The following is a 22310-nucleotide window of genomic DNA, read 5'->3' as shown; positions in this document are numbered from 1 at the left end:
ATGTATCTAAAAATCAAATAAGCATATAAAATATATACATATGCTTTGTTTTGTTATGGAAATTTTATAAGTTAATGGAACTAATAAAATATTTGTTAGAGATTTTAAGAACCTATTTATAAAATGGTTGGTATTCATGAATTTTGATCCATATTTAGTATAAATGGAAATAATCATTATTTGATTGTTGAATACTTTTTACACATAGGGTGCAAATCTATGGTAGTATATGTTTGAAGAAACTAAAAATGAAATAGATTTGTTTTCCTGAGAGTATCCCATGTAAGTGTTCATCTAATGAAACTTGGTCAGATTTAAATTTTACTGTGCTATGAATAAATTAGAAAAGCTTAAATTAGCATTTTAATCTGATTTACAGATTGTATTTATAAAGTATATTCAGTATTGTAGTGATTTAAGTTTTTAAAGATATTTCTTAAAAGTGTATCTTCCTCATCCTGAAGAATCCTCTAACAAGATTTTTTTTCCATACAAGATTTTTTATGCTATGTTTTTATCTTGAGGTTAAGGTGCAACTTCTTAGCACATCACAAATTAGCCCTGTGAGTCTGCTTCTGATTATGGGAAGGATTTTCACTAGTTTGTTGGCAGATTCATTCACCTAGTTTATATAACTCATAGTACATAGTTGTGCTCCTGCTGTCTACAGTTAGGTGTGGCAATATGTATTAAAGACAACTGTTTTCTTGCATTAGAATAAGTTCTGATTGGCTGAATTTAAATCTAGTGTGCAAACACCAAGTGTATTTGAGAATTGGGCAGTTTTCATTATCAACTGTTTTACTTGGAGAAATAATACATTTCTCACCATCTTGAGTGGAAGAATGCGCAAGCTTTGTGACCTGGCTTGATGTATAAATATAAATTCTTCCAAATTCCATATACAGGTAACCCATAAATTAGAAACTAATTTCAATGTTTAACTCTTTAGAGCTGAAAATTTTATTTCTTAAGGCAAAAATTTCAGGGCTGCTGTAGCTGAGAAACAAAATCTTGATTAAGTTTTAGTGTGGCTGTAAGTGTCTACAAATGCTTCTTCATAAAGTTACTGTGGCTGCTAAGATGGCAAGTAGCCAGAGCCTGGGTTAGGAAAGCAAAATCATGGGAAATCAGACACTGTTCCAAATTATGGCATCTTCAGTGGAAAGAATAGTAGAACTCATTTAAAGAAAAATGGGTAAGTCATTTTTATAGGTAACCAGTAAGCATGATTAATGAACATGTAAGTTTAAGATATTTTGTAAGCGCTGTTACTTACATTTGTTCCAAAGGAGATATTATCAGTAGCTTTAAAAAAAAAAATTCAGAGTTTTTAAGAAGTATATATATCATTTATATCTAGGAGTCCCTAAATTACTGCTAGGATAAATCTGACAACTTGTGCTTTTCAGATCATTATTAAATTTCTGTATTTAGAAACATGAATTACTTACAGGGGACATTCAATAGATTCTCCAGCAAGAACTTTTGCCAGCAGTGTTCGCAAATTGCTAATGTTACACTGTACTTTACACCATAGTTACCTTGTCAATGGAAACTGTTAGGTATGTGTGCTTTGGGGAGGAGGAAAGAGTTGTTAAAGAAATGGGGAGTGATTTCTTTTGTATATATGTTTAACTTGTTATTATGTTTTGTGTATGTACGTGTTTGGGGAAAATTTTTCGTCAAGTTATAGGTAAGTTCCTTTTGAAGAAATAGTTTTAGTATGAATACCTTAGTAGATCATGTTTCTAGTACAAATCTCTAAGGAAAATTTCTCTGATGTGATTTAAGGTTTTACTTAGAGTAAAGAACTTAAATATGGGCACAGCAGTATAGTGATTAAGCTTAGGTTCTGGAGTGAGTCTTGCTTGAGTTTAAATCATGTATCTGTTACTTGGGAATAATGTAAACTTAGATCAGTTTTTTAATCTTTCTTGGTCTTACTTTCCTTGTCTATAAATAGAGTTAAAAATAGTACCTATTTCACAGGAGTATTATGAAGCTGAAACTGAGTCAAAGCATGAAACATTTAGTATATTCAACAACGTCTAATCAAATATGTAAATTTTAGCCATTAATATTTTAATAAGTTATAACTTAATTTGTAATATGGTTATAATATGTATTAAATTTTGGTGAACTTTTTTCTTAGAAAAATCTTATGTGAGACATTTTGTATTGATCTAATCTTTATTGAGCAAATAGAAATTTGGTGAAAATTTTTAGTTTTGTTATGAATTGATGCTTATACGATAGCAAAACAAAGTGTGGATCATCAGTATCTGTGTTATCTTTGGCACTTTATAGGAAGTATTGTCTTGATTTCTTACAGAAGGCAACAGTAGACTAGATGGCAAGGATGGGTTCCATCATTAAGAACTGGTTCTGCCTTATCTCTCGTGATCCCTGCACTTTGGTTATACTCTTCTTTTAAACATAGGAGATGATAAAAATGCTTATCTTTCAGGATTGTTATTGTAAGAATTAAATGGCAGGATGCACGTTAAAGTGTTTTACAAATATAATTTGGTAATTAGGTCAGATTCAGGTACAAATGAGTTATTCAGACAAGATACAGGATTTTAGAAGTCCTCACTTTTTTATGGACTACCTCAAATAGTTTATGAACTTAATCTAGGTATGGATTTTAAGGTTTCTTCCAAGTATGAGTTTAACTTTTTGGAGAATTATCCAGTTAGCATTTGTATTCACTTATTGACATGGCCACTTTGTTTTCTGAGTAAAGAAAATAGAAAAAAAAAAATAACTTAGGCCTGGAAGTTATTTACATTATTATTGCTGAGAATTTTGACTATCTAATGTTAAGGATTCTGAAAATGATGCCAAGAATATGGTGTAGATCTAGTGTACAAAATAATAAGTAAGGGTTATCTTTTTAATTTTTCTCAGTCAGACTTTAGAAAAATACTAAGCCTATTATAACTGATTATATTTCTTCATGTCAGAACTTCCTTGTTCTCATTGTCTTCTTTTTCTCTTAAATCACAGTTTTGTTAAATGCTATGAAAATTATGGATAGTAAGACTTACATAGCATTTCTCTGTAACAGGTACTATTTTAAGTATTTTTCCATAAATTAACATTTGATTCTCAAACATTATCCTCATATTATTGATGAGGAAACTGAAGCACAAAGGTTAACTTATGAAGGTCAGAGCCAAAATTTGAACCCAGGAAGTCTAGCAACAGAGGCTTTGTGCCTAATCCTGACTGTTATCCTGCAAATTGCTTTTGTACTGATAGTAAAATAAAGCATTGATTATTAAGAGATTCTGATATCATAAAAATCTGAGTATGAGATCTTTGAAAGCTCAGTAGGTCTGTATAGATGATTAAATTTTTGCCTGTTTTTGGGGAATATTATTCTAAAATACATTCTACTTTTAATTATCAAAGTATTATACCTATAGTGAGTGTGATTAATTTTGTGTATGTAGGTCAACTTAATTTTTATTTCTATTTTATCCATGTAAAATTAGGTTTACATTTTAAGTAACTTTTTATTAAAACATTATATACACTTAAAAGTGCAGTTATCACAAGTGTATAGGTTGAATTTTCACAAACTGAACACATCTTGCACACTCAGAATTCAAATCAAGAAGTAACATTACCAGTATCTAGTCCCCTCCTGCCACCCTGCCATGCCCCCTCCCCAGCCACCAACCCCACTATCTTTTTTTATCATCCACTCTCCTCTGACTTTTCTTTCCATAGATTTTCTTTTAATATATATAAATAGAATTGTGTTCCTTTGTTCAATGTTATATTTATTAAACTCATTCATATTTTGATGAGTACTAATATCCATTGTGTAAATATTCATTCAATTTTTGTTAGCATTTGAGTATCCTCCTTTTTTTACTATTAGGATTGGTTCTGCTATAGATACTCTAGTTCATGTCTTTGGTATACATACAGTTGCATTTCTATTGGGTATATAACTAGGAATAACTGGGTCATAGGATATGCATGTATTCATTTTTAGTGAATATCACAAAACATTCTCATCAGTGGTCTATGAGTTGTTCTTTCTCCACCTCTTTACCAAAACTTGGAATTTTTTAACTTTATTTTAGTCTTTTGGGAAGGAGTGCAGATTTCCTTTTCTATTCTGTTCTTTTTTTAATAACGTTATCAAGGTATAATTTAAATACAGTAAACGAACTTTGTATATAGAAGTTTTGGCAAATGTATTTACATCTGTATATTCACCACCCCAATGAAAATTTTAAAAATATGTCCATCATCCAAATACCTTTTCTTAGTCACTCTCTACCCTCCTCCCATGCCACCACTGATGAAATTTCTGTCACTATAACTTAGTTTTCGCCTGCTCTCGAACTTTATATAAATGGTAGAAGTCCAGTATATTCTGTTTCCTTCATTCAACTTAAAGTTTTGGAGATTCATCCATGTTGTTGCATGTATCTGTAATTTCTTCCTTTCTTGTTGAGAAATACTGGGTTTCCAGTTTGTTTTTATGAAAAAAAAAGTTATATCCAAGTCTTAATAGATCTGTATTTTTATTTACTTAGGGTTGAAATTGCTGGGTCATATATTAACTGAATGTTAGACTTTATCAGAAAATCACCAGGTGTTCCAGAATGGTCATATTTTACATTTCTGCCAGTAATATGTGAGAATTCCTGTTGTTCCATACCCTATCCAACACTTGGTACACTTAATCTTTTTAATTTTGGCTATTCTGGTAGGTGTGGCTTATTTTACATTTCTCAGGGGCTTATTGGCCACTTTCATATCTTTGGGATGCATTTTCACATTTTTGCCTTATAAATTGGGCACTTTATTCTCTTAATATAGTACTGTTAGAGTTTTATATTCTGGAAGTAAGACCTTTGTTAGATATAGATGTTTTGTGAATATTTTCTTCCACTCTGTAGTTTAGCTTTTCATTTTCTTAACCTTATCTTTTGAGGAGCAGAAGTTCTGCATTTTGATAAAATGTATTGCATCAGTTTTTTGTTGTTATTTGATGTTAGGGCTTTTTGTGTCTTTGACTAAGGTTACAAAAATTTTGTTTTTGTTTTGATCTAGATGTTTTATAAGTTTAGCTTTTACGGTTGGGTTTATGATTCAAATTTATTTTTATATATAGGGTAAGATAGAGCCCAAGGTTTTTTGTTCCCCCCCCACCCTTTTTTTTTTCCTTACCAGGTATCTAGTTGTTCCAGCACAATTTGTTGAAAAGAATGTCCTCTCCTCATTTTATTACTTGGCACTTTTGCTGGAAATCACTTGACCATATATGTGTCAGTCTAATTCTGGACTCCTGTTGAGTTCCATTTGATCTACATGTATATATCCTTAAGCCCGTATCATACTGACTTGATAATGATAGCTTTTGTAAATATTGAAATCAGATAGTATAATTTCTTTGGCTTTGTTCTTTTTATACAAAATTATTTTTTCTAATTTAAATTTTTCCATGTTTGTATAAATCTTAGATTAGTTTATCAAAAATGCCTACTAGAATTTTTTAGGTATTGTTTTGGGTTTGTAGATGAATTGGATTGACAATTTACGATATTGAGTCTCCCAATCATGAACCATGTAGTATCTTTTAGATCTTCCTTAGTTTCTCTTAGCAATTTTTTATAGTCTTCAGTGTATAGATCATGCCTATCTGTGTTTTGTTAATTTTATCCCTAAATATATGTCATATTTCAGATCATAGGACTTTTCTATAGGATTTTTCTCTTATCCTGTGAGTGTTAGATCACCCTTGCATTCCAGGAGAAAGAAACCTCACTTGGTCATTGTTTATCTTTATTTAATAAATTGCTGGGCATTACCATTATCGCTGAAAGTTTTCTTCAAAAAGTTCTTTTTCATCCTGGTCCCTTCTCCATATCAATGTCAACCACTGTGGTGATTTTTCTTTTTTGACCACAGATTAGTTTTGCCCATTCTAGAAGTTTATGTGAGAACAAAACATAATATACTTTTTTCTGTTTTCATTCAGCGTATTTTTTCTTTCATTCAGCATATTTTTCAGATTTATCTGGGTTGTGTGAACCAATAGTTTATTCCCTTTTATTACTTGGTAGTATTCCAAGGTATGAATATACCACAGTTTGTATTTTTTCCTGTTGATGGACACCTGGACTATTTCCAGTTTTTGGCTATTGTGAATAAAGCTGCTGTTTGAACATTCTTGTGTAGGCCTTTTAATAGACATATATTTTAATTTCTTTTGTATAAATACCAGGGAGAATTGCTGGATTATACAGAAGATACATGTTTACTTATTACAAAATTGCCAGTCCTTTCCCCACAGCACTGTGGTACCATTTTATCCTCCCAGCAACAATGTATGAGAGTATTGGTTATTTCATATTCTTGCCAGCACTGGTATTGTCAACTAATTTGACCCATTCTGGTAGGTGTGTAGCAGCCTGTCATTGAGGTTTTGTGTTTCCCTGGTGAATACTGAGTACTTTTTATGTGTTTATTCATCATTAGCATACTTTCTTTGTGAAGTGTACATTCAAATCCTTTTTGCTTTTTGAAATTCCCTTGACTTTTATTATTTGTGTTTTTAAGTTTTGAGTTCCAGGAGTTCTTTTTATGGTCTGGATACAAGTCATTTGTCACATATATGTTTTGCAAATGTTTTCTGTTTGTTTTTTTTTTTTTTTTTAATTTTTTTTTCAACATTTATTTATTTTTGGGACAGAGAGAGACAGAGCATGAACGGGGGAGGGGCAGAGAGAGAGGGAGACACAGAATCAGAAACAGGCTCCAGGCTCTGAGCCATCAGCCCAGAGCCCGACGCGGGGCTCAAACTCGCGGACCGCGAGATCGTGACCTGGCTGAAGTCGGACGCTTAACCGACTGCGCCACCCAGGCGCCCCTGTTTTCTGTTTTCTTAATATCTTCTGATGAGAAGTTTTAATTTTCATTAAGTGTAATTCATCATTTCTGTATTTGATGTTTATTCCTATATAAGTCCTAAGAAACCTTTGCCTACCACCAAGTTATAGTCGTCTGTTTTCTTCTAGGATACTTAGCTTTTACATTAGATATATGATCCATCTTGAATTAATTTGGGGATATGGTGTGAGATAAAGGTAAAGGTTTCTTTTATAAACCATTTGTTTATTATAGATAATTACTTTCACCACTGAATTGCTTTGGTAATTTAATTATTGAAAGTAGAAGGACTGTATATATGAGGTTCTATATGTAAGCTCTTTTGTTCTTTTCCATTGATCTGTTAATCCTTATGTCAGTACCACTCTGTCTTGATTCCTGTGACTTGTTTTATCTTCTTCCAGCTTTGTATTTCTTTAAGAATACTTTGACAAATCTAATTTTTTTTTGTATTCTCATATAAATTTTAAAATCAATTTGTCAATTTCTACGATAAAAAAACTGCGGGATTATTCAATTTTTTAAATAGAGCTAGGTCTATATATTTTTTATTTCTATTTTTGTTATCTTTGATAAATTGTATTTTCAAGATATTTGTCCATTTTTTGTAAGTTGTCAAATTTATTTGCACAAAGTTATTATAATCTTTATTATCTTTTTAATTCTAGTAGTATCTTGTATTATCTATTGCTTTGTAACAAATTATCCCTAAGTAATGACTTAAAACAACCAGTGTTTATTGTCTCATAGTTCCTTTGGGTCCTATTGTCTCATATCCTCTGGATATGGCTTCACAGAGTTATTGCTTATGGGTGCCCCTGGCTCAAGTCTCACATTGCTGCAATCAGAGTTCAACGAGGACTGTAATCATTTCAGAGCCTGACTTGGGAAAGGATCCTTGTCCAGGTTCACTCATATAGAGAACTGGATGGATAGTTTTCTTCCTTACTTTCCTCATATTAAAGATGTTGTTCTACTGTCTTTTGGCTATCCTTGTTTCTAATAATCTAAGTGTTTTCATACTGTGTTGTATTTCTGTGGATGCTTTCAAGATTTTCTTTTGATCTTTGGTTTTCAGCAGTTTGCTCATGTGCCTAAGTATGGTTTTCTTTAGATTGATCTTTGAGGTTTGCTAAAATTCTTCAATCTTTAAATTTGTATCTTCTACCAGATTTGGGGAATGCTTGGGCATTGTTTCTTTGAATATTTTTGTCAGCCATATTTCTCACCTCTCCTTCTGGGACTCCCAGTTATATTTATGGTAGACCTTTTGATATTATCTAAGTCACCATGGTGGAAATTTTTTCAGTCTTCCCTCTGTTTAGATTCAAAATTTTGTATTGCTTTATCTTCAGTTTTACTGACTCTTTTCTAATCGGCTGTTACCTTCATCGGTGAATTTTGTTTTTTAAATATTGAATTAAAAGTTCTTGAATTTCTGTTTTATTCTTTTTCATAGTTTTTCTCTGGGCTTATTCTTTATTTTTCTCTGGGCTTATTCTTTAATTTATTCTGCACATTTTTTTATTGTTGCCTTAGGCATAGTTATAATACTTGTTTTTAATATCATTGTTAATTTCAACATCTGGGTTATCTTCAGTGTTGGTCTCCATTGTTTTTTTTTTTTTTTAAATCACATCATTTTGATTAGTTCACAACTGACAGCAAGAACCCAGCATCGCCTTAAAAACTAATTACATAATATTGTAAAATTTTTGGTGTACATTTTCCCCATTCTTCCATTGTGATTTCTAGCACTGACCTTTTAAAAAATGGATGTCTTAACATGATCTTTTGTCTTTTGCAGGGCATCTTCTCTACATTCAGTTTCATCTAAGTCATTCCGGGATTTCTTAGTAGAAGAAAAAAAATCTATTACTGGTCACAGTTCAGGAGATCATGTCAAAAAAGTTTGTTTTAAAGGAATAGAAAATTCCCAGTCTCCAAAAGTTGAAAGGTAATAAGTTAAACTTATACATTTTCTACCTTAAAAAATTCTATGGTAGTTTCACATTCTGAAATCTTTAAAAATTTATCAGGTGGATTTTTACACATTCTTTTACACTGAAAATTAACATGTCTTTTTTTTTGAGGCTTTATTTTGGTAGAATTGTCTTATAGTAAGCTTGTATATATTTAAAGTATTTAATTTGATGTTTTGGCATATGTACCTGTGAAACCATCACCAGCTACACTCAAAACAGTGAATATAACCATCATTCTTAGAAGTTTCCTCATGCCCCTTTGTAATTTCTTCCTCCCTACCCCATTTTGCTCTCTAGGCAGCTACTAACCTGCTTGTGTCAGTATAGACTACCTCGTATATTCTAGTTTTATACCTGTAGGACCATTCAGTATGTAGTTTTTGATTCATACATGTTGCTGTGTGTATCAATAGTTCATTCCATTTTATTGCTGAGTAGTAGTTCATTATGTAGATATAAAACAGATGATGGACCTTTGGGTGTTTCCAGTTTTTTCTCTAGCTATTTTTGATACAAGTTTTTAAAGTCCATTGTATTTTATTTATTTTTGTATATACATCTTATTTAATGTCTTAATATGGAATTTATTGTCAAATTGGTTTCCATACAACACCTAGTGCTCATCCCAACAGGTGCCCTCCTCAATTCCCATCACCCACTTTCTCCTCCCTCCCATCCCCATCAACCCTCAGTTTATTCTCAGTTTATTCTCAGTTTTTAAGAGTCTCTTATGGTTTGCCTCCTTCCCTCTCTGTAACTTTTTTTTCCCCTTCCCCTCCTCCATAGTCTTCTGTTAAGTTTCTCAGGATCCACATAAGAGTGAAAACATATGGTATCTGTCTTTCTCTGTATGACTTATTTCACTTAGCATCACACTCTCCAGTTCCATCCATGTTGCTACAAAAGGCCACATTTCATTCTTTCTCATTGCCAAGTAGTATTCCATTGTATATATAAACCACAACTTCTTTATCCATTCATCAGTTGATGGACATTTAGGTTCTTTCCATAATTTGGCTATTGTTGAAAGGTCCAATGTATTTTAAAAGAGGTTTCGTATTTTAAATGCTTACATGGAACATGAAAATCTAAGCATAATTTAAAAGCAATTTTCTAATAAAAATAGCTTCTTTGCCATGGTATGTAAATTCTCTTAATCACTGTACAAAAAGGAACATTCTTAGAGCATTAGATAGTCCTGTGTTGGAAGAAAGAACTGTGTTTCAAGTTGGTTGACAAAATGGAATTTTTTTTTCTTGTTTTTGCTAATATGACATCTCCCAAAGATATTAATCCCTAAAGTATTTTAGACAAAACAAAAACATAATTAAAAATGTCAGCTGTGACCAGATTAATATTGTTTTAGGTAATGATAAACCTTTTTTCACTGTTTGTTAAGCCTTTTCCCCCTAAACCCTTTTTTTAAATGAAATCTTATGTCCAATTCCAATGTTATCAAATATGTTTTGCCGATTGAATCAAGAAGAGGGATGTGGGAACCATTACTAGTTTAACCTTATCATATCTACCTTACAAGCAGCTGCTGAAGAACTGTCAAAGTCTTCTAACAACATTGGAAACTACTGGTTTAGATGAACTCTTTAAACTATTTTTGTAGTTTATGTCGTGACTGACTGCCTTATTATAGATAATGTATATTTGGGACCAAAGATCTTGAGCCATTTACTTACAATATGGAAAATCAGGGATCAGAAAGAATCTGAAAAAATCATTTGCTCTCTCTTCCTATCTTTATGAAAACTTTTATTAGTAGAACATGATTTTAAAATAAAAATCTTAAATGTAACTCTAACATATGAAACAGATAAACGTTTTATATGCTTACTTAGGAAAAAGAATATTAAGGCTGGTTTGTTAGGGTCATAAATACAGAATTGGGTGTGATGTAAGACATATGTAGTCTTAAAATTGGCAAATATTTAATGACTTATCTGCTCTCTATCAGACATGATGCTAGGTACTAGAGTTACAGTGATAAAATTACCATAGCCCCTGCCTATTTAGAACACAGTCCAAAAGAGAAGAAAAACCTTACACAATTCAGTGTACAAAGCATATTTTAATTCTCTAATATTAAGAAAATCTTGACTGAAATAAGTAGTTATAAATGATATAAAAATCAACTCACAGATTCTTTAAGAGCACAGTTCACTTAAAGATGACAAAAGAAATTTTATTCTTGAAATGATGTAAGAATGAATGAACCTGGCAATAGAAGTTAACATGCCAATGATCTTCAGTGTATTAAAAGTATTTGTATATTTTTAGTTTTAAAAATGTATTTCAGAAAAAAAATACCAACAAATGTTTGGTGAACATTTTATTGTACACTGAAAATGACAAACTATTCAGTATTTATAAGGTGTTTTCTTAACAATGTTGAGGGAAGGACATTTTATTCCATTCATAAGTAACAGTCTCTTAAGTTCTCACAGTAAAAGTGTTTATTTTCAACTTCATTTGAATGCCATTGTACACATACACATGCATTTGTTTATATATTTCATAAATGTATATGTTTACAAATTCTAAACAGATGTTTTAAATCATTATCTCTCATGTTTTTCAATCCCAGGTTTTTAAAAATTTTAAGTTGGCTTTTGTTATACTCAGTAATGATCCTGTATCATAATACTTTTAAAAACTGAATATAGTCTTTTTCAATAATAAAAAGAAATAAGAATACCATTGGTTTTTGTAAATTGTGTGATGAGTGATGTAGACCCACTTGTAAACTTCCTTATTTTCTTAATATGAAACACAAATCTGCATCTGCATGTATTCTTTTTTTTTTTTTCTTTTTTCCTCCTTTCTTGTTTTGCACTGGAAGAGTTATTTTTCCTGTCTAAGGTTAGTATTTGTACCTGTGCTGGCATCTTAACTCCTTTCCACTTCAAAAGCCTTAAGCTGCTAATTATCCCTTTCTTTTCTTGTGGATATTCAGCCTTTTTCCTTTTAGGTAGATACCTCCCATCTGGTTTTGAATATGCTCAAATCTCTCTCTTGTGGTCTGGGTGAGGTAATCAATCCCTCAGTCATCTCCCACACTTTCTTCTAACAGTTGTCCTATCATTACCAATCCCTTACTCCCTTCACAGCCAGATTTCTCAAAAGGGCTGTCAGCTCCCAATCACTTCTTAATCCAGTCTGGCTTCCAGTCCCATTACTAAACTGAAACAGTTGAGGTGAAGTTCAGCAGTGACCTCCATATTGCCAAAACCATGAACTTTTTTTTTATGACTCATTCTACTTGAAGTTCAATTACAGGTCATCTTCTCATTTCACTTTATATTCTTTCTACACTATTTCATGAGCTTCTATCTTCAGTTATTAGCTATAAAGATTCAAAAATTTTATCACCTGCCCACAACTATCATCTGAGCTTCAGACTTACTTAACTGTCTTCTTGATATCTTCATCCCACTTAGATGTTCTGAAATACTGTAAACTTTATGTCCAAAACCAAATGTTTTTTCTCATACCCCTTTCATAAAATCAAACAAAAATATAGAAAAAACATGGGGCGCCTGGGTGGCTCAGCCGGTTAAGCGTCCGACTTTGGCTCGGGTCATGATCTCACAAACTGTGAGTCCAAGCCCTGCCTCAGGCTCTGTGCTGACAGCCTGGAGCCTGCTTCGGATTCTGTCTGCTTCTCTCTCTGCCTCTCCCCTGCTCATGCTCTGTCTCTCTGTGTCTCAAAAATAAATAAAACGTTAAAAAAATTTTCTTTAAATATATACAAAAAACATCCCCTTCCCTGATTTTTCTTCCAAAAATTTTCCAGATTTTTTCTTCTTGATTTACCCAAAGATTATTTCAAAAAGATATATGCACCCCTATATTTATTGTAGCATTTTTTTACAATAGCCAGGTATAGAAGCAGCATAAATGTCCATAGATAGATTAATAGATAAAGAAGATGTGTGTGTGTGTGTGTGTGTGTGTGTGTGTGATGGAATATTACTTAGCCATAAAGAAAAATGAGATCTTGCCATTTGTGACAACATGGATGGACCTAGAGAGTACTATGCTAAGTGAAAGAAATCAGAGAAAGACAAATACCATATCATTTCATTTATAAGAATCTAAAAAAGCAAAAGAAACAAGCAAAAACAGAGACATAAATACAAAGAATGGATTGGTGGTTGCCAGAGGGGAGAGGGTTGGGAGGATGGGCAAAATAAGTGAAGGAGACTAAGAGGTATAAACTTGGGGTTATAAAATAAGTAAGTCATGGGGATGAAAAATACAGCATAGGGAATATAGCCAATAATATGTAATAATGTTGTATGGTGACAGATGGTGACTACACTTACTGTGGTTAAGCATAGCATAATGTATAGAACTGTTGAATTACAGTTGTACACCTAAAGCTAAGATGACATTGTCAATTCTATTTCAAATAAAAAATGCATATATAAAGTCCAGTTCTTAATGAGAAGAATGGAATATTTTATGGTTAGTTGGAAACAAAAAGGTATATCATAATACTTAGCTTAAAATTAAGACAAAAGTTCTCTTTTAAAAAGCCCATTCTTCCTGAGTTTTCTTCCTTGGTAAATGGCATTTGCAAGTCTTTAACATTCTATTTTCCTGACCAATATCTAGTCTACCATTAGGACATGTCATTTTTAGATCTTGAAAACTTATCAGATCATATAGTAAACTTTGTCTTCACTGTTTTCTCCCTTGTTCATATTACTGTGATCTTTCACTTGGGCCACCTGAGTAGTCTAACTGGTACTTGCCATGGCTTTTCTTACAATTCCTCCAGTATACTGAGCCAGTATATTCTTTACTGAAATGCAGGGTGAAAGCTAGAATCTGTATATGGCCTTTAAGGCCTACATAGTCTGGCTCCTGCCAGCCTCTTATCTTTCTCTTTTAACATCTCTGTATTCTAGTTCTCTTCTCAAATGCCATTTATTTCTGGCCACCTGCCTACCCTTTGACTAGTTGACTCTGATTCTTCTTTCAGGCTCTATTCAGTCATATTCTACGGAGAAGTCAGACTTCCCTTCCTGCGTCAGTTTTCTATGTGTTCCCATAGCATTTCTTATTCATCACACTTTCCACAGTTGTTATTAGTGTGATTCATTGTTTAGTGTTTTCACCTACAAGTACTTTAATGTTTTTATATCCAACTATATATTCAATGAAAGCATAGGAGAGGAGAGTCATCTCAATGAGAGAAGTTTGATTGCTGCTCCTTACTGAATTACCAATGCTTATTTTCTAGCATGTAGTAGGTGCTCAGTGAGAATAAGATGAATAAATTAGGTAAAATTGTAGCTGTTTCAAGTAACATTTGTTTCTAATAAGTGAATTATGTGCCTTAGGTGTATAAATTGTAAGATATGAACATTAAGTTCATTTTTGTAATAAGTTTACATTTTGAATATTAATGCTGTAGATTGAAATTTTATTTTCTTTGGATAAGTCTTTATTTGTCATAGAACTCAAAATATGGAGGATCTGTGGTTTCATAGTTGATCACTAGAGTGTGCTATAACATCAAGGCTCTTAATTGTGAAAAGTGGCATCTGCTGTTACACTGGTTTGGAAATTGTAAAGGAGTGTATAATAGTGTCATGCCATCCATAGCTTGACTGTTTGGTAAGTGGAAGTTAATGTTTTAAATAGCTGTAAGTTATCACTGAGCACTGTGTTTTATCTGATCACTAACAAGTAAAATAGCTTGGCTTTCATTTTTTAATTTCATCACAGAAAATGTGTAACCATAAGTGAGCTTTTTAAAAAGGAAATAATAAAACAGGTGAAGTAAAATATTAATTCACCAAATTATATATGAACAACATTCTGCTAGCCTCTATTATGTGTATATATAAAAGTGTTATATACAGGCCTAGTCCCTTAAATGTATTTGAAATCTACTTGGTAAGTCTATATAGGCACTACATGGAAGTTAAAGTCAGGAATGAAATTGGAGTACAGTATAATAATATGAAGTCACAAGGCAATATATGATTTAAGTGATAGATGAGTGGCTCAGAGAAGGGGAAAAAATGGCCATGGGCTGGAGATGTGTTTAGTTCATAAACACTTTTCTTATTCAGTGCCAAATATTTGACCATTATATGTATGGCCACATGAATAGTATTATAAAAATATTGATCTATTTGCATTGCCACAAGCTTTTGAACATAGGATGGGGTTTTTAAAAGAAGAGAGGAGAGGGGGTACTGTAAATAGAGGAAACAGTGTTATGGCAAGAAGCAGAAATGCTATGATTCTTTAGGGAATTTTCATGGCAGGGATGATGGAACTCATCTTAGGAAATTCCTCAAATCCTACATCTTGTTTTAATTGTAGAAACTGTGATTTTTTTTCCCCCGAGGCTAGAGAAATCTAGGAATGGCAATGTTATTTGGGGATTTTAAAATGTAGAAAAGGGGTTTGTGTAATTTATGTTTATTGTTACTTGTGTGTTCTTTCATATTCCTTTCACTTAAACACCCCCTTAACGTAATTCTGGGCAGAAACTGATCTCGTGTTTCTTATTGGTTAGGAAAACTAGTTGTGAGATAAAAACTGTTACATCAGCTCTAAACTTATGTAAAAATCTTTATAATTAAGCTAATACAGAATGTTTTTAACTGTATGAGTAAGAAGTAACTTATTCTCAAAGTCTAAATTTGGCAAGATTAACGTTCTTTGAACAAAAATCTCTGAAAGAAGATTTTATTTTAGCCAGCCTTTCAATGTTGCTTTTATTTTCAAAAGGCTAAATTTTATAGATTGTCTATTGAGATGTCTGTTTTGCAAATACCTAAAGCTTAATAATGTTGTGTTTATTATCTGGAAACTTAGCATGTTTTGATATCTGTTTAATCAGAGCTCTGTTTAACAGTTTTGCTTCATTCTAAGATGAAATTTTCATGGACTTGCAGTTGTTTGGGTAAATTTATAACTAATGAGATTATCCATTGAAAAACCATTAATGGAAAGACTTCTGGGATTACCATCTTATAAAACAGATTTGAGTTTCAGTCTAACATAGTAGCCCTCTGTGAACCTCTCCTGAACCAGTTTTATCACATGAAATGAGAATAATGCCTGTCATACAGGTTTATTATAGGGCTTATATCTGATGATGTATATGAAAGTACTTTATGTATTATAAAATCTGTTATACAGGTGAGTTGTTATACTTAAGCTCTGATTTGCCTAACTTTGATTTAATAAGGCCTGTATAAGATAGTGTAGTCCTGATACTCAATTTGTTTTAGCCAGTATCATAGCATTTTCACAGTTTGTAGCTGTTGCTTCTTACTTAATTGAATAATAATTGATTACATAATATTTTTCCATTTCTTTGCAAGTGTCTAACACTTTTAGCTGATCCCCAGATACCAGAGGGAGTTTTGAGCACCACTTAAGTCATTATCTGTTTATTCCATGCTATGCTTCAGTGCCCCTAGAAGGCCTCTAATCTCCAGTCTTGGACTGACTTTATTGACTTTAGGACTGTTTTTTTTTTTCCTAAGAACCTTTCCAGGAACTTAACCATGGGAACTTGCATTTAGTCTTTAAGGTACCTCTTTATTCCATCAGAATGTAGAATTTTTTCTATTTATTTTGTAGTTTTTATCTCATACTTAAAATCCTTTGGCTTTATGATTCAGTTCATTATTCCTAGTTATATTTTTACAAATGACTGTGTTCCACATGTCCTGCTGGACACTGAGAGACAAACATGAATGAGGCACAGTGTGTACCTTGAGAGACTAGTCGAGCAGTTAAGGCAGGCGTGTAAATAATAATAACACAGTGTGTAAAGTTCTGTAATAGTAGTTGAAATGCTTTAGGAGTAGAGAGGAGGTGATATTTGAGCCAATCCTTAAAGAATAAGAAGATATTTGTAGTGGAATGTATTCTAAACTAAGGGGAATAATAGAAAAAAGGCATTTGTGATAATGGAAAACATACTGTACTCTGAGTAAAAAAGACCAGCTTTCAGCTGTCCCTGCTACTTACCCAACCTGTGAATAAGGCAATTATGTAATATTCTTTGAGTCTAAGTTTCCTAATCAATGTAATGGAATAATACATGCTGCTTTCTTTACAGAGTATTACGAAGATTAAATGAGATAATGTGTATGAAAATACTCTCAGTAAATTTATTTGCCCACACTTCAGGTCTGAACATTTTAGCTTTCAGCGCATTTTGTACTCTGGCCCTACTGGTTCATTTTATTAACTTTATATCCCTTTTAATCGCATCCAAACTCTTAAGCCTATCATTCTGTTTATTGAAAAGAACAACTTACCTTTACTTAAGCCACCAGAATCTTTTACTATTCCATGTATCTGTACTACCAAAAACCCCGTGTCAGTGCCACCTTCCTCAGCTTTAATGCAGTTTCCTCAGTGAAGACAGCAGTATATACCCTCATCCATAGCATACCAGTTTCTCCTGTGAATCCATACTACTTAGTACATATTGGTACAGGTATCAATTGTTTTATCTCATGTTCTTTCATCATTGTTTAGATAGATTTTTAAATCTCTCCTCCAGAATCTTTTGAGGGGAGGGACTGAGTTTTAAGCAGTCAGATTTTCAGCACCATAGTGCTACACATACCCAGTAACTGCATAAACAAATCAGGATGTCAATATTTTAGGCCCTGTTTGTTCATTCTCTGACTTTCTTTTAAATCTGTCTAGGCCTACATTTGCTCATTCCTGAAAGAGAGCATTGGATAAATCCAGATAATCTCTAGGGTACCTTTCTAGCCGTAAAATTCCACAATTAGGCCAGTCTCTGTAGTACCTTTGTTAAGTTTTTCCCTTACAGGAATACTTCCTATCCCCCTTATCCTGTACCCTGTTACTGTCTTTTCCATGAAGCCCTCTCAAGTAACCAAATCTTTAAAAAAAAAAAAATGTTTTTAATGTTTATTTATTTATTTTTTAATTTTTTTTAAACGTTTATTTATTATTGAGAGAGCGTGAACAGGGGAGGGTCAGAGAGAGGGAGACAGAATCCGAAGCAGCTCCAGGCTCTGAGCTGTCAGCACAGAGCCCGACGCAGGGCTCAAACTCACAAATTGTGAGATCATGACCTGAACTGAAGTTTTACGCTCAACTGACTGAGCCACCCAGGCGCCCCTTAATGTTTATTTTTGAGAGAGAGCACGATGTGGGGAGAGGGGAAGAGAGAGGTGGAGACACAGAATCTAAAGCAGGCTCCAGGCTCTGAGCTGTCAGCACAGAGCCCAACATGGGGCTCAAACTTACCAACTGTGAGATTATGATCTGAGCTGAAGTCGGACACTTAACCGACTGAGCCACACAGGTGCCCCTAACCAAATCTTTTTTGATTTTTATAGTCCTTGTTAGATACTAAATTATTTTCTGCTATACTATGTCATTTTATGTTTTTTTCCTCATTTAGTTTGTGAGTTCTTATAGGATAGAAATATAAGATATGATCTCTATATTCTAATTCCTCGGTTATCAAAGTATTTACTATAATAGTTGCTCACAGAATTTGGCTGCTAATTATCTTGTTTATATGTATTTTGAAACAGTGCTAATTTTTCACTTTTATTCATAAACTATTAATGTGGAACTTTATTTACAAAGTTTTCTATATTTCCTAATGTATGTTTGATAATAGTAAATGCTTATATGAATATTATTATAAAAATAGACCATTTCTTGCAAGATCATCCTCTGTGGTATTTTATACACATGATTTTATGAGTATAGTTTTTTTGTGTTTTGTTTTTTACTTATAATTTTAAAGGGAAATCTGACCTGACTCAGGGATTCGTAATTCTTCCTCTTTATTTCTATTAATAGTTTTGCTAATATTACTAGAGGTCTTAATCTCCAGTTTTGGCATTTGTTTTGCAGATGTTCCACTCATGGTACTCCAGGACTAGAAGGCAACCATATTTCAGATTTACCACTTCTGGATAGTCCCAAGGCTAACTGATTAGTTTTGGAGCCTTCAAAGCTATGCTGTTGCTTAGCACTGAAAGATAATATTAAGACATTGGGAATAGTATGATATTGAATAGAATGTATTATCTAACTACTGTCTGCTCCACAGTTTTAGTTACCTTTCTGTTTAGTTATATTGTTTCTGCTCCATCTCACCTATTGGTGTTTTCTAAAGTTATCTCTACAGCACTGATCTCTGCAGCACTGATCCAAATAAAGTATTAGCTCTCCTTTCTTCTATTTCTCACCTTACCATTCTATAAAGAGAATGCAAAAGCTTCCAAGTCCCCTTAAATTGTAGGTCATTGGGAAAAAATGTGGAAGAGTATTTGAGAGGAGATTTTATATGCTAAAATTTGGGGAGATGAATGAAAACTCATTGTTACTATTCTTTCAGTCCCTGGCTGTCTTCTTCATTGACTGCTCCTTCCATGGTAGCCCCCGTCACTTTTGCATCTATTGTAGAAGAAGAACTACAGCAGGAAGCAGCTCTTATCAGAAGTCGAGAAAAACCCTTGGCTTTGATTCAGGTAAGTAAGTTGCCTATAATGGACTTAATTTAGGGAAGAACTACATTACATATCATCCACATGTCTTAAAATTATGTTTGTTTTCATTGCAAAGGGGCATATATTTATTACATTAAAATGTAAACATAAAATTAAACTGAGGCACTCAATAAGTATCAGTTGAAGTATTCAGGATAATTAATTTAGAACCAATTATTATAAGCTCATTTTTTTTTTTAGCACTGGTGATACTTTAGACCATTTTAATTTTTAAAAGTGATCGATAACGAACTTAGCAATATCTAGTTCTACACCCAGCTTCTGTGTCAGTAAGTGTTCTTAGGTTGTAAGCCACAGATATCAACTTTGGCAAACTTAAGGGAAAGGGAAACTATTAGAGGGTTATTAGAATTCCTCAGACTTAGTTGAAAGGCTTGAAAACCAGGCTTAGAAACAGGTAAGACCCACAGTTGCCCCAGAGAGCTTAGAAGCAAGAATTAGAAGACTTGTACAGTATCTCACTGAAGTTACTGGAATGAATGGATTCCAACAACTATTTTCAGGTGTTGTTTTGTTTTGTTTTTTGTTTTTTTGTTTTTTTTTTTCCTTTCTGCTCAAGATTAAAATTCAAGGCTGGGTAGGTATCTGATTATTCTAATTTAGGCCTTAATCCTTCTTGCCAAGGGGATAGCAGGATACCTAGTTTTGCTGCATTGTATTCACAAAAAGTGGTACTTCCACAAAAGGAAATTGGGAAGCTAATATAATCCTTCTAAAATAGTAAAGCAAGTCTTGTTGTTTTTTTTTTTTTCCACCCTTCTTTCAGATCGAGGAGCATGCGATACAAGATTTGTTGGTTTTCTATGAGGCATTTGGAAACCCTGATGAGTTTGTCATTATTGAAAGGACACCACAGGGACCATTAGCAGTACCTATGTGGAATAAGCATGGATGCTAATTTGCTGTGGAGTTGAAATGCATTTTTTCAGAAATCATGATTGTTATAAAGAAAAGCTGTGGAAAAGAGTTATTAATTTGGTAACATCATTCTAGATAGAATAAGAAAGGATATAATTACTGAAGTTTAGGTATTTAATGTTTATATGATTAAAAACAAATGCCACAGAATTGTGATTTTAGTAACTTTATGTAAAAATGTGTGAGAGGAAAAACTTACTGGTTAAGATTAAGTAGAATTATTTCTTCTGAACAATCTTAAAAAATACGAGTGATTGAAGTGTAAAATTTAAGAGTGAGGCATTAAAAATAAGTTTCCATGAGAATTTGAGATAAATAAGTAGATTTTGCCAAATGTCTGTTGTCACTCTTCTTTTTTTATGTGATATTGATGAGCTTAAATTAGGAGCATCAGCCATTATTTCTGATCCATTAATGGCCAAAATTTGTATTCGCTACAGTAGTTGTTTCCATTCTTGGGTCTTTTTTGATCAGGCTATCATGTTCTAGGTCTATTTAAAGCTTAGACTGCTCGAATGCCATAGTTTTTCAATTTGTACAGCACATTCTGCATTAAACTACAGAGTCCAGTGAGAAAAGAATATGATTACTATTCTGAAATGTAGTCCAAGATAATGGTTCCTTTATAAAATTTGGAGCCATTGTGGGTTGTTTTTTGGTGGGGAGGGGAAACCTTATAAAAGCCTGATTGTGAGAGAATCAGTTTCTCAAAATGTTAAAATTTTCCAAAATAAATGCTTAATTATACATATAAGAATTGAATAGTTTTGAAGACCCTTTACAATATTATATAATCAGAAGTTCTCTGAGCCTGAGTTATATGAATAGACATAAACATTGTTTTCTTTACAGTATGCTATTTGTTTTTGAGTGGTTAAATTTTTTAAAAACAAATGTTAAATGTGTGCTCTAGTAAACTGGACAGATTGGGAAGGTTAATCTTCTAGTTTCTGAAACATAATCGTAGGGGGACATAGAGGCAAGTCACTGCTGTAATTCAGTTGATGGAAATATGGCTGAAATTAACTTAATACTTGAGATTTAGCTCTACCGAAAACAGTAAATTTGTAAGCAAATGTGCAATAAAAAATAATCGATCTATTTTACTGCTAATGTGTCTTTGATATACTATATTGACATCTACCATAGGAGGAATTATTATTCCACCTGATATACAATAGATGTAATAAGTTGATGTTGTATATTCACTCCTTGATTGCTTAAAATAAGGTGGTTTTCCTAAGATGCATCTGTGAACAGTTTTATGTTTGACTACATTGAAAAAAATGGATTTTATATTGAAGCTGCAGTAAAGAGGCCTTCTGAAGTAATGGATTTATTTCATTCGAAGCTCTTTATTGGCATCTTTAACATTTAAAGATGCTATAAAGGGATGGTTTTCATGGTGTACTCCACGTTGCCTATAGGAAGCACCATAAAGGATCTTTGTTGGATGGGATGTGAAGGAAGGACAAAGGCTGACTGAGTCTGTGGAGCTTCAGACCTTTACGAACCTCCATCAGAGCACTGGACTGTATGGCCCATTTGGTATTATAAGGTATTATATGAAATTTCATTGGGAAAAAGAGTTCATTTGCTAATAAAATGAAAGAGAAGCACTACTATGCACTATAACTCTGTAAACAATTCCGTGAAAATAGTAACCTAATACTTTACCACCAAAAAGCCCAGGAAAGTGAAAGGCTTTTTTTTTCCCCTAAAATAATATTCTGCCTATAATAATTCATCTTTAATCCCTTGACTTTAAGACCTAATAGTGAAGAAAATCTAGAAATTGACAATTTAAAGGATCAGGGGATGGAGAGGTTTTTAAGGTGGACCAAAACAATCCTAGAACTCTTTAGCCTGGAAAGGTGATGGTTACGTGGAGGTGGGGGTATAAAATAAGAATATCCTGAAAACT

The 22310-nt window shown here is 32.8% G+C and overlaps 1 protein-coding gene across 4 annotated transcripts in view; it reads left to right on the top strand.

Moving 5' to 3' along the window:
- The window catches only part of IBTK (inhibitor of Bruton tyrosine kinase), a 90810-nt gene extending 69311 nt beyond the window's left edge, over positions 1-21499 (top strand). For all 4 annotated transcript variants that reach the window (XM_040474031.1, XM_040474028.1, XM_040474029.1 and 1 more), the window contains exons 26-28: positions 8729-8878; positions 19297-19429; positions 20235-21499. In XM_040474031.1, the coding sequence (XP_040329965.1) occupies positions 8729-8878; positions 19297-19429; positions 20235-20366 (415 nt within the window). In that variant the 3' untranslated portion in view covers positions 20367-21499. The remainder of the gene's footprint in view (positions 1-8728; positions 8879-19296; positions 19430-20234) is intronic.
- The last annotated feature ends 811 nt before the right edge of the window (positions 21500-22310 follow it).

This window comes from Herpailurus yagouaroundi, unplaced genomic scaffold (assembly GCF_014898765.1).
Source record: "Herpailurus yagouaroundi ecotype Mexico unplaced genomic scaffold, PumYag 139, whole genome shotgun sequence".
NCBI classification, from domain to species: domain Eukaryota; kingdom Metazoa; phylum Chordata; class Mammalia; order Carnivora; family Felidae; genus Herpailurus; species Herpailurus yagouaroundi.
This window is presented reverse-complemented; position numbering and strand designations above follow the sequence as displayed.